At 33.8% G+C, this 12,259-nt stretch overlaps 4 protein-coding genes across 4 annotated transcripts; 3 read left to right on the forward strand and 1 right to left on the reverse strand.

Annotated features, from left to right (window-relative positions):
* The first annotated feature begins 124 nt into the window (after positions 1 to 124).
* LOC106710244 (39S ribosomal protein L41, mitochondrial) lies at positions 125 to 735 on the forward strand. Its single transcript, XM_014502250.2, has one exon. It carries the CDS (start codon positions 207 to 209, stop codon positions 693 to 695), a length of 489 nt encoding a protein of 162 aa, XP_014357736.2. The 5' UTR covers positions 125 to 206; the 3' UTR covers positions 696 to 735.
* A 591-nt stretch (positions 736 to 1,326) lies between these two features.
* On the forward strand, positions 1,327 to 7,275 carry LOC106710256 (1,4-alpha-glucan-branching enzyme). Its single transcript, XM_014502266.2, has 13 exons — positions 1,327 to 1,531; positions 2,371 to 2,540; positions 2,823 to 3,037; positions 3,195 to 3,339; positions 3,475 to 3,565; positions 3,674 to 3,883; positions 4,136 to 4,207; positions 4,308 to 4,479; positions 4,961 to 5,170; positions 5,835 to 6,006; positions 6,306 to 6,490; positions 6,738 to 6,989; positions 7,132 to 7,275. Exons 1-13 carry the CDS (start codon positions 1,419 to 1,421, stop codon positions 7,177 to 7,179), a joined length of 2,055 nt encoding a protein of 684 aa, XP_014357752.1. The 5' UTR covers positions 1,327 to 1,418; the 3' UTR covers positions 7,180 to 7,275.
* Positions 7,276 to 7,363: 88 nt separating this feature from the next.
* Positions 7,364 to 9,227, reverse strand: LOC106710257 (glutathione S-transferase C-terminal domain-containing protein homolog). Its single transcript, XM_014502267.2, has one exon. It carries the CDS (start codon positions 9,191 to 9,193, stop codon positions 7,385 to 7,387), a length of 1,809 nt encoding a protein of 602 aa, XP_014357753.2. The 5' UTR covers positions 9,194 to 9,227; the 3' UTR covers positions 7,364 to 7,384.
* Positions 9,228 to 10,506: 1,279 nt separating this feature from the next.
* LOC106710241 (guided entry of tail-anchored proteins factor 1) lies at positions 10,507 to 11,579 on the forward strand. Its single transcript, XM_014502245.2, has 2 exons — positions 10,507 to 10,655; positions 10,812 to 11,579. Exons 1-2 carry the CDS (start codon positions 10,569 to 10,571, stop codon positions 11,232 to 11,234), a joined length of 510 nt encoding a protein of 169 aa, XP_014357731.2. The 5' UTR covers positions 10,507 to 10,568; the 3' UTR covers positions 11,235 to 11,579.
* The last annotated feature ends 680 nt before the right edge of the window (positions 11,580 to 12,259 follow it).

A 12,259-nucleotide genomic window follows, 5' to 3' on the forward strand; every position in this document is an offset into this window, starting at 1 on the left:
TATATTTTGTATTTTAGTTGCAAAAAAACTTTGTTTAGGCTATGACATTTTGTTATCTGTTAAGTAAATTTACTCTTTGAAATTTGTTATCTGTGTTCAAATTTGACATTAAAAATAAAATAATTATAACCTCATAACAGTTTTATGTACTCTTTGAATAATTTTAGAAATTTAAAGAATAACAATAAACATAGCATAAAAGTAAAATGATAAAACCATCAGCATTGATAAATTTAGTGTCAAAAAGGGGAATTTGTTTGACAGCAGCAAGAGAAGGTAAACGAAATTTTCGGAAATTCGTCATCCCCAACAAAAGAGGTTCAAGAATCCACAAGGAGCAACAGAAGTCAGCAAATAGAGAACTAGAGATAGACAAGCGGGGTGTTCGTGATGTTGGATATTACTTAAATGGAAAATTCGTCAAAGTCCCCGAAATGATACCAGAAATAATTGTGCCCGATTTAACAGATTTTAAATTAAAACCTTACGTTTCTTATAAAGCCGAAGATGTTATACAGAGTGAATTTACAGCAGAGCATCTTTTTAATTCAATTTACAGCAAAAAAATTGCCAAAGATTTTAAAGAAGATAAATTAGATGCTGATGGTCAACCACTTGAGCCCTCGGAGGAAGAAAAATTACAAGCAGATGAAGCTGTTATGAGAGCAAAGAGAACTGGTTCAGATATATTTTAAATGTTGTATAGTTTCCTTAGTATAGATGTTTAGTAAATATAAATTAAATAATATTTACAACTGTATTTTTTTATTTTATATAACCCTTATTTCACATATTACAGAAAGAAGAATAACTAAAAAGGTACATAGATCAGAGTTAACAATAAGTTTTTAGTAAGACATATGGTTAAAAAAAGAAAATATAAAATTCTTTGAAACGCATGATCCTTGGCCCTCATTTTGTTTATTTAATTTAATGTACAAATATTTATACATACTAATTACAGAAATAATTCCAGAATATGTTTAATATCAATAAATACCTACATTTACTTTACTGATTTTATTTTAAACAAAAATATTTAATTTTTTTATGCCTACTGGTAGTTTCATTAGTTAGTTTTAATTGAATTCCTGTTATGCGAAATAAGTTATTAAGTTTTAATTTAAATTATATAAAAGTTTTTTTCATTTTAAAAACTTTAAGTGTGACACATAGGTATTCTAATTGTAAAAAAATCACCTTTTATAAGACTATTTTTTGATAAACCGGTCAAATTAAAGCACTATAGGATACTATCAATAGATAAGCTGTTATTGCAATGACCTACAACCCCTATACGACCCTTGTTTATCTTAAAATATTATTTCTACAACTCGTAGGTATTTTATCATTTAAACTGCAGTTATCTTTTGGCGCGGTTGTCAGGCGCGTGCACATACCCAACAAACATAAATATAATGGGTGGTAACTATTCCGCTATGGACCCGATGGACGTATCTGTCCCGGACTTAGCTAAATTATTCGAACGCGATGGATATTTGAAACCTTACGAACGTGAAATTCGCCGGCGGTGAGTTGATTTAATTCTATAATATAATAGAAATTATTGATTAACTTAAATTCAGCTTGGAAACTAAAAACATTTTACTTTCGTAAATTAGGTTAGGAAATTGTGTTTACGGTGTTTGTCACATTAAGCGCTTTAGAGCTGCAAGATGTCACTTGTTAACAGAGTAGTTATAGTTCGATTATTAACTTTAAAAAAAACTATGAAGTATACAAAAAACTTTGAAATGTTATTGTAAACGTAAAACAATACTTAAGATACATAGACTTTAATAGTGGAAAAATATTAATATAGAAAAGCTACCAACGCTTTTAAGCGCTTTCGTTGCTGTTGCGACAATCTCAATGTCAAAGTAAAGGTCGTTTCGTTTCATTTCGATGTTACATATTTGAAAGAACTGTTGCAATAGGTACTTATAAAACAGGATTCTTCTTAAATAACGTATAACATTTACATAACACAAATGCGACAAATATCTCAACTTTCTTTTACAAAAAAATTTACTTTAACATTGCCTCGGTTTTCTTCAATTAACTTAGAAGCATAGGAATATATTTTCTAATTATGTTGTACCATAGAAACATAGAGAAAGTGTTAAGTTTTGACTTTATATGTATGCAGATATCCTAGTTGATTTTATAGAATGCGTCTAATGCAATTCATGATTTTTTATAGTTCTAATTGTAATAATTCATACAAAACTTTGTTCCCAATCTAAAAAGGGTACTACTATTTTTTATACTACCGTGCTAATAATAAGCTTAACAGTCATGAGTTCTTTTTTTAAAAATTAACTATTGCTTCGTTTATATTAGTTTTAGCTAGTTTGTTAATAATTTTAGATATGGGTGCTTCAAGGATCTATGGGAACGCATCGAGACGTGGGATGGTGGATTAGATGCTTTCACCACAGGTTATCGTTATTTCGGGCCGCAGTTTAACTCTGATGGTTCGGTAACTTGGCGGGAATGGGCACCGGGTGCTCACACGTTACATCTGCAAGGAGAATTCAGTAAGTAGTAAACATAAAGATGGCGTAAAAAAGAAATATGATGATGATACATAAAACCATGACAAATAATATAGTAGGAAGTGGGTATGGCACTGAAAAGACTCCTGGTGCCAATTTATTTTTTTGAGAAATCCACCCTCTCCAATTTTTTACGCTTGGATCCGTTGGTGAAGTGTTTAGTTTCTTGTCAATTCGTATGGCGCTAGTTACGCTAGCGTAAAATTATTGTTAAATGAGGACTGTACTTGTGTAGATGTTAAGAATACTAAAATGTTATTACAGATGGCTGGAATTCAAAAAGTCATCCATTTAAGAAGTTGGAGTATGGGAAGTGGGAGCTGCATATCCCCGCAGTGGCAGGTGGCTACGCGTTGAAACATGGCAGCCGAGTCCAACTTATCGTCAACGAACATTTATACAGGGTGTCCCCCTGGGCAAGCTATGTTAAACCATTCGAGGGATTTACGTATCAACAGTTTATTTACAAACCGGAACAGGTATATATAATGTTCATTATAAAAATATTCATACCAGTAAAAGTAAAGACGAATCTTTGGCTTAAAATAAGCTGGCTATAAGTTTTCAACTGTATTAAGTTTTTTTCAATATGCATGAAACTTTGCGGCTAAAAATTCATAATATGATGTCTTTCAGCCGTACCAGTTTAAACACCCAAAAGTTGATAGACCGAAATCACTTAGAATCTACGAGAGTCACGTGGGCATCGCCACTCCAGAGGGCAGAGTCGGTACTTACACTGAATTCAAGGATAATGTGCTACCTAGGATTAAGAAACAAGGTAACAGTTCCATTGGTAAATTTGACCTAAAAAGTTCAATCAATTTCAAAAATACATCCTAGAATTTTTTGGGGCAGTAATATTTGACCAGTCTGCCATTCCTGCGGTCGTATAATTGTTTATTGTTATTTATAGGTTACAATGCAATACAATTAATGGCTATAATGGAGCACGCCTACTATGCGTCTTTTGGATATCAAGTCACCAGTTTCTTCGCCGCGAGCAGGTATTTTTTCACATTCATGTCTACTTTCAGTGAAATCGCTATTTTAGGAATATCAAATGACCACTTTTGCCTTTTTTCTTGTAAAAAAAAAAACTTTGACATTTCCAGTCGTTACGGCACGCCATGCGAACTGAAACAGCTGATCGACCGCGCGCACGAAATGGGTCTTTACGTGTTGTTGGATGTGGTTCACTCGCATGCATCCAAGAACACGCTGGACGGACTCAACGAGTTCGACGGCACCAACGCGTGCTACTTCCATGACGGCCCGCGCGGCACTCACACGCTGTGGGACAGCAGACTGTTTAACTATTCAGAGTAAGTAAACAAAAAATTTAATTAAAAATTAAATGAGATTTTTTTTACCCAAAATTTGTTAAACTTATTAAGACGAGTAAAAAAGATTTGTATTACTGTTTTCAAATATCTTGACAGCTCAAGGTCATTGGCGTTGCGCACTGCCCTCCCCCCACATCCCGCTTCTCCACAATACACCTGAAATTGTGTTCTGCGCAGTGACTCGCGCGAAGTTAAGAGCCGCCGAGATATTTGAAATTTACTTGTTTACAGAACTGAGGTGCTAAGGTTCCTGCTATCGAATCTACGGTGGTATCAAGAGGAGTATCAGTTTGATGGATTCAGGTGAGATGAAAAGCTTATAAACTTAAAATAAAGTTGTAGGCACATCAAGTTTTTATGTAATTTTGTAAATATTTACTAAATGTGTATTTCCTGTGGACAGGTTCGACGGCGTGACGTCAATGTTGTACCACAGCCGCGGCATCGGGCAGGGCTTCTCCGGCCATTACGACGAGTACTACGGCCTCAACGTTGACACCGAGGCCCTCGTCTACCTCATGTTGGCCAACGAACTCGTGCACAAGTTGGACCACAGAGCTATTACTATTGCTGAAGTTGGTTCACCATTTTTATATACCTTTTTACGTAATGTTACAAATGTTTATTCAGTGAAAACATATGGAAATATTAATTAAGTATTCAATTTTATTTTGTAATATAGCTTAATTTAGTTTTACGTAGGGATATGTATAATATTAATTTTGATTTCTTAATCAGCTGTCGCCCGCGACTCCGTTCGCGCGGCACTTAAAAAAAACATTATAATTAGCCTATGTGTTCTTCCAGACAATGATCTACATCTGTGCTAAATTTTATCAAGATCCGTTGAGCCGTTCTAGAGATATCTACAAACAAACATCCATCCATCCAAACATTCTATTATAATTATATATTATAATATTAGTAAGATTAAATTTTAATTTACGTAATAAAAACTACTATTCATAGTTATAATCGAATCGAAATTAAAAAAAAAGTTTTTTAACTCTTAAAGTGTGTAAATTCAAAAATTTTGATAAGTATCGCGTTATGTAGGATGTGTCAGGCATGCCGGCGTCAGGTCGGCCTGTGCGCGAGGGGGGGACCGGGTTCGACTACCGGCTGGGCATGGCTATCCCCGACATGTGGATCAAACTGCTGAAGGAGGAGCGCGACGAGGACTGGAAGATGGGCTACATCGTGCACACGCTCACAAACCGTCGCTGGATGGAGGGCACCGTCGCTTATGCCGAAAGCCACGATCAGGTTTGTCGTAATAAATTATTCTTTGCTTTGATATATAGTTTTAAGATAATATCTACAAATTTTTATATCCAAATATCATGACTTATCTCTAGCTAAAACACTTTTAGACCAGCGGATATGGTTCACATTTATATACTATGTGCAGTGTACCAACGCGCCGAAGTCGCCGTACCTGTCACACAATTAAGAAATTAGCCAGGGTGCTAGCGCAGCACAGATTTCTACGGCGCCCCCTTCTTTATCATGTCTTGGGGAGGGGGGTGGTTTTTACCTGATTACCTGAGACTGAGTAATTCGCAAACATGTGGCACCCTGGGCGGTTATCAAACCGCGCCCTAACATAACGCGGGTATTATCTAATATATAAAATTCTCGTGTCACAGTTTTCGTTGCCATACTCCTCCGAAACGGCTTGACCGATTCTCATGAAATTTTGTGAGCATATTCAGTAGGTCTGAGAATCGGCCAACATCTATTTTTCATAACCCCCCCCCCCTATTTTTTAACTGCGCGCGGACGGAGTCGCGGGCGACAGCTAGTCTATTTATAAGAGTAATGTTAGGCGAACTTTTTACGAATCAAATATAATTAAGCCTAGCCGAGGTTAGATTATTGTAGGTTAGAATTAAGATTAATTTTCACGATTAGCATGTCTGAATGTCAGGCGCTGGTGGGCGATAAGACGATAGCATTCTGGTTGATGGACGCGGCGATGTACAGCCACATGAGTACTCTGAGTGAGCCCAGCGCTGTAGTGGAGCGCGGCCTCGCACTACATTGTATCATACGACTCATCACACACGCGCTCGGAGGAGAAGCATACCTCAACTTCATAGGTTTAAACTATTTTACATTAATAAAGTACATAAAGACGTAAATATAGATTAATTATAAAGTTTTCTTAATATTAACAGAACAATGAAATAATAAATTTCTTACATTACTTTATCAAACAATCTTTAAACTTATGTAAATATGGTTCATCACAACCACGTTACGATTGGAACTTATAGGCTATAGGAAAACATTAACAAAACTATTTAAATTTCACTTACAAGGCGTGATATAAACGCATAAACTGAGTCTGAAAATGATTAAGAAAAAAATAGATAAAGCAAATTTTATCATCATCCAGGCAACGAATTCGGTCACCCAGAATGGTTGGATTTCCCACGCGCGGGCAACAACTCCTCGTACCACTACGCGCGCCGCCAGTGGAACCTGGTAGATGATGAACTCCTCAAATACAAGTTCTTGAACGAATTTGACCGCGACATGAACATGCTCGAGGAGAAACATGGCTGGCTCAGATCTGATCCGGTAAGTAATATAAAGGATCTTGTAGATGTAGAACAATAAACAATAAAAGATAGTCGAGAAGTGAAAGTATTTTTGTATTTCAGCAGATAAATGTTTAAGTCCTACTCTCCTTCCCAACTTTTTTAATTACTAAAGTAAGGAAAGGGATGGAAGGGGAAGATGGATTGGACGGAGAAAAAATTAATATAAAAATAAATACAATTCTCCAATTTATTATTAGTATTGCTTACTTGTTTTTTTTCCACAGGGTTTCGTATCATGCAAACACGAAGGTGACAAAGTGATTGCATTTGAAAGAGCTGGTCTTTTGTTTGTGTTCAATTTCCATCCATCGCAGAGTTTCACAGACTACAGGGTCGGTGTAAATGTGTCAGGGAAATACCAGGCGGTGCTATGTTCAGATAGTAAGAAGTATGGTGGGTTTGGACGGATAGAACCGGAAGGAGAATTTCATTTAACACAGAATATACCTTGGGGAAATCGAAATGATTCAATACAGGTAATAAAATTTAAAGAAAAAAAATATAATAGTTTAAATAATAAAAGTAACCTGCCAAAGACTACAGAAATTAGACACCATAGTTAAAAATATCAAATAAAAATTCCAAAATTATTAAATAAAAATTTATTTTCTGTTTCAGGTCTACATACCCTGTCGTACAGCTATTGTCTATGCTAGAAGTGATTAAATTATCTTTTTTATAAAATGCCAGCCAGTGATATGTTAATCACATTTTTGCTCAATTTTATTTTGCTGTATCTGTGCTTACCATATAAAAGTGTTGGTGTTATTTATATTTTACAAAATTCTGCATATAATTAACATAAAAATGCATTAAAACATGTTAAAAAAATAAAGTATATTTGTTTATCAAAAAAACTTTTTATTTGTTTCTAAGATGGAACACCAATTAGTAAATTGTTCTTTGGGGTACAAGATAAAGGTGTGAGTCTTGACAATGTAACACTATAACCATGTTCTTCTGCAAGTCTGGCACGGTCTGAATCAATGATGCCCATACATCTTGCTCCTCTTTCTGTCAAATGATGATCTTTGTGAGTTTGGTCAGCGGCATGGCCAATACACAAGTATTGGTCTGTATTTAGAGTATTAAATGTAGCACTCCTAGGATACACTAGTCTATCAGTAACATGAACTGATCCATAGCAACATGGACAGAGTACAAACTTTGCATTGGCCTTCAAACATTTGTCCAAAACTAAATCACTGGCCACTCCACAAGCATGTAAGGCAACTCCGATGTTGAACTTCCCAACAAAAAAGTCCAAATTACATTGGAAGAAATAAACATTTTTCAAACACATTTCATGCACTCTTTCTCTTGCTCTTAGCAATGATTGTTCTTTATTTTCAAGTAGTATAATTGTGCAATTAGGTAACAAATGTGCAAGAAGTATACCTAAATGTCCACTGCCGCTGCAAAAATCTACAATCAAATCTCCTTTTTGAGCTATTTTTAAGACAGCTTGAGCGAGATTTTCCAGTTGTTGAGATTTTCTCATAATTCTTACATCTGGTAAATGTCCAGCAAATGGATTTGCACCATCAGGTATATCAATCCATGTTATACTTGATTCATATTGATTACTGCTAACAGAAAGCTCCATGCCAATCTTGAGTGCACTTAAAGCATTTTCTATATCCAGTTCTTTAGTGAACAATCTCTTTTTAGGGTTGTGTCTCTTTGGATCTGATTTATAGAGGCTGACATCATCAACTGAGGGTATGCTTACACTTTCTAAATTCATTGGTTTTGATGAAAACTGTGGCATTATATCTAAAATATCTTTTACATCTGGTATACTTATTATATCAATATACCAATTATATGTCAAAGGGAGTAGAGATTCGAAAAAATTAGATCCTAATCTTTGAAACATAATTCTATAACATGTGAATAAAATTAGGTCAGCTAATGTAAAGAAAGGTCCTTCAGCAAACTTGTGACTTATATTTAAATCCTCTATTTTAGTTGTGCAATCTATTTCAAGTGCTTTTCTGCAGTTTGACTTCCATTTTCTGGGTTTAGAAGGTCTTTCTTTGTCTGATAGCTCATTTGAACTGTTTGAATGTTCTGTTTTCTTATCAGTTATATTTAGATTTACTTTTTTCAATTCCCTCGCTAATCTATATACATTGTGTACCCTAACAGGTTTATTAAGATGATTTTCAAATCGAATTAAATTTATGGGCACTTCATTCATGTGTTCGGTTGTTATTATATCTTTTACAGTCCTTATGATGTCTACTTCGCAAAATTTAGTCCAAATGGATACTTCATTTGGCGCTTGCAAGCAACCTTTTCGAAAACTAAGCAATCCCTCATCATGCTCTTCGCACAATTTTTTTGTAGATCTGTGTTTGCAAATATATCTAGCCACACCACAAAGTCCTGATACGACAGTATCTTCGCTTTTCAATACTGGGAAATTACACGACAAAACTTGCCAAGGTACGTCTTCTGTATCCAGAACCTTTAGATCTACATCATTTAATTTAAACACTGGCGCGGAGTTTTCGGCAACTGCTTCTTTGAAAATAAACACTACATCAAGTTCACAAGGTTTACAAAATTTAAAGATGCTATAAGACACCAATGACTCGAGGGATATATCCAGTACATTAAATTTATAGTAATTTGCCGGCTTAGTAAAAGATTCTAAGTAAACTCGGTTTCCCATGATTAATTATCTTAAAAAAAATTAAATTCACTTATATGATGAGGTTATGTTATCATCTCAGTTTTTTTTTTGTCAAAACTATAGACAAATTTGACATTTCTCACTGAATTGACAATGAATTTATTAGAATGGATACTCTTTGGCTTTAGGATTTATGGTTTTATATCATGTATGCCAACCAATGTCAATCAGCGTTCGGAACCGTACGATAATTATCGTACACATACCATAATTTTGTGCCTACATACGATGTACGATAGCATATTATTATCGTACGCAGATTGTACGATAATTTCTATCATGATGCAAAATTTGAGAATTTATATTATTTCACTCATGCGTTGATAGTCTAAACCGCAGTAGCATGATTTTATTTTGTCCAATAAAATCTTGAGAAAATACCGGGAAATACAAGTTCTTTATTCCTATTGGTCCTTACGATCCGCTCTACTAAGTTTCACCACTGCCAATACTGTAACTTTATCCAGCGCCTGCTGTACACGCTTTCTTATTGGTTAGTATAGCATCTACCAATGCGAACAAGAGAATATAAGTTCGATATTTCGATTATGTTCACACTTCATATGTATCGTATATTTTGTGTAGAAAAGTTGGCAGTTATTTCGTTATATTATTATGATTATATGTCCGTATTCGCTCTGACAAACGGAATTATTCAAATTAAGTGAAGAAAGAAGTAATTTTCTAGAGCAGCAAAATTTTATGAATACCTTAATTATATTAAATTATTTTTTAAAGACTATATTAAAATATAAAAATTATATTTTCTGTTTTTATGAATATAAGTGTATATTGATATATAAAAAAAATTCTTTGATTTTTTATTTCACCACCCATTCATATCCATTTCTTCTTTATAAATACAAAATTTTGACGTGTTTCATACCCAACTTGCATGAGAACAGTGAAATTTTGTCTAAGTGAATTTTAAGTTTGGCGCGTTTATTGAACTTAAAGTGGAAAGGGAATCAGTTCAGGTCTGTACCACGTGTAAAGCATTTGGGTTTCAGTGTTCTGTTGATTTGACAGCGGTGGTTTAAAAAAGATAAACTATAAAGTACTTGCATGCATATCAATATTACAATTTATATGATTAATTTATCTATAATAGACATTATCCAAAAAAATACGATAATTTCGATCCATGTACGATAATTTTACGCCCCTGGGTACGATGTCAGTCCACTTCAAGTTGCTAACGCTGATGTCAATGTCATTCTTCATCTTTACGTCAAAGTCAAAGTTATAGGTTAGGACAATGTTTTCAGAGTTCTGAAATTTTCTTTGTAGTTCGAGAAAACTTAGTGATACAGCAATATTTTATACAACAAAAATAAAGTCTTTCCAAAACACGATGTTAGAAGTTGTAAATGGATTCCTACTTGTTTACTTTTTAGTTTTGTGCACAATCAGCGCCCTAGTCCCGACTATAGTAAAACCTGTAAGTTAATTTAATTTTTACGATTTTTATCTACTATTGAGATGTACTTTGCTGAACTTACGACATTAGATGAGTACGCTATTCATCTTAATATTATTGGCAACTTTATTATTTATTGTGTCTTTTAAATGTTTGATTTATATTATTAATTTTCAGATTGTAGCATGTTTTTCGGGTGCATCACATGAAGAACGATCGGCGTGGGCAGAATTATTAAAACTAAAAGAGATACAAAAAGGTATATCAATGAAAGATGAGTTTGCAGCATATTCAAAATTGCAACGTAAAATCAATAAACTGGAATCTGAATTGAAGGAAAACCGATCTTCACGGATGAGTAAGAGTTTGGCTATAATTGGATCAGTTCACATTGTGTTACAGGTAGTTGTTGCTGTATTTATTTTGATATCAGTAATTTGGTTTAGAAGAGAGCCTATAGTAGCATTGAAAGGAGACCTTTTCCCTCTCTCTACTGTACTCCGATACCCTAGTGATATGCCAAATGCTATTTCTACTCATGTGTGGGTTTTGATAACAAATTTGTCTGTTAGAACATTATTGAAACCAATTTTAAGCTAAGAAAATAAAATATAATAAAAGTTTAGACAGTTTAAAAACAAAAAGACTGATTGGAGCACACTAGTACCAATTTGTAAAAATGTGTAAGGACCGATCCAGATCTGGTGAAGTGTTCAGACTGCATACCTGCATATAGGCCACATTGCAAGTAATTTGAGCATCTCTTGAGTGGGTCCAAACATCCATTCACTAGATCTGAATGGATCCTAAAAATCAATATGCTCATTTACTCATTTTCATGCTAATATTTCCCTTCTAAACTAAGGGAAGAATTTTGTATTAAAAATTGTTTAGTATTTATAACTAATTGATGGATTGAGGCATTAACAATTAATTCAATGAACAGGGGAATGGATATTTGTTGAAATATTTATTAGCTTTGTAATTTTTTTATGAATGTAAATAAAAATTTCTTTGTACATTTTCTTTTATTCTAATTTGTAATGGACAAGTCAATTTTTTCCTACACAAATATGATATCGGTAACTCTAAGATCTGTTCTATTTTTCGAAATTATTTCAACACACTTCTGGAATACCATGTTTTTTGCAGTATAATGTCCCTTCAGTTAAGCAGAAAAGACCCGAATGTTACTACAAATATAAAGGGAAAGGTTTATAATATTAAAACAAACTTAATTTTTAAATAACTTTATTTACTAAACAAAAATTAAAGTATCTTATATTCAGTCTGATTTACATCAAAATCTGTTCCTTTCAAAATATTTCAACAAACAATTACATGTTTGTATCACATCCAAGCTCAATAGAATCCTCGCTTAACAATATGGACGACCCGATTGTGCTCTATAATTGATTAGCAAAAATAAACTGTTATAAAATTTAGATTACAGGAAAAAATATATATCACTAAACAATATCGGAGAAAAAAGTAACAAAACAAAACCCAAGAAATGTAAGACATCTCGGGGAAGCATTGATAGCTTTAAGTATACCAACATAAGTTATTTACAAGTGAGTTATCACAGCTTAAACTTAATATATCTGTGCTAAAGTGTTGCCATG

The sequence above is a fragment of the Papilio machaon genome, chromosome 15 (genome assembly GCF_912999745.1).
Source record: "Papilio machaon chromosome 15, ilPapMach1.1, whole genome shotgun sequence".
Lineage (NCBI taxonomy): Eukaryota > Metazoa > Arthropoda > Insecta > Lepidoptera > Papilionidae > Papilio > Papilio machaon.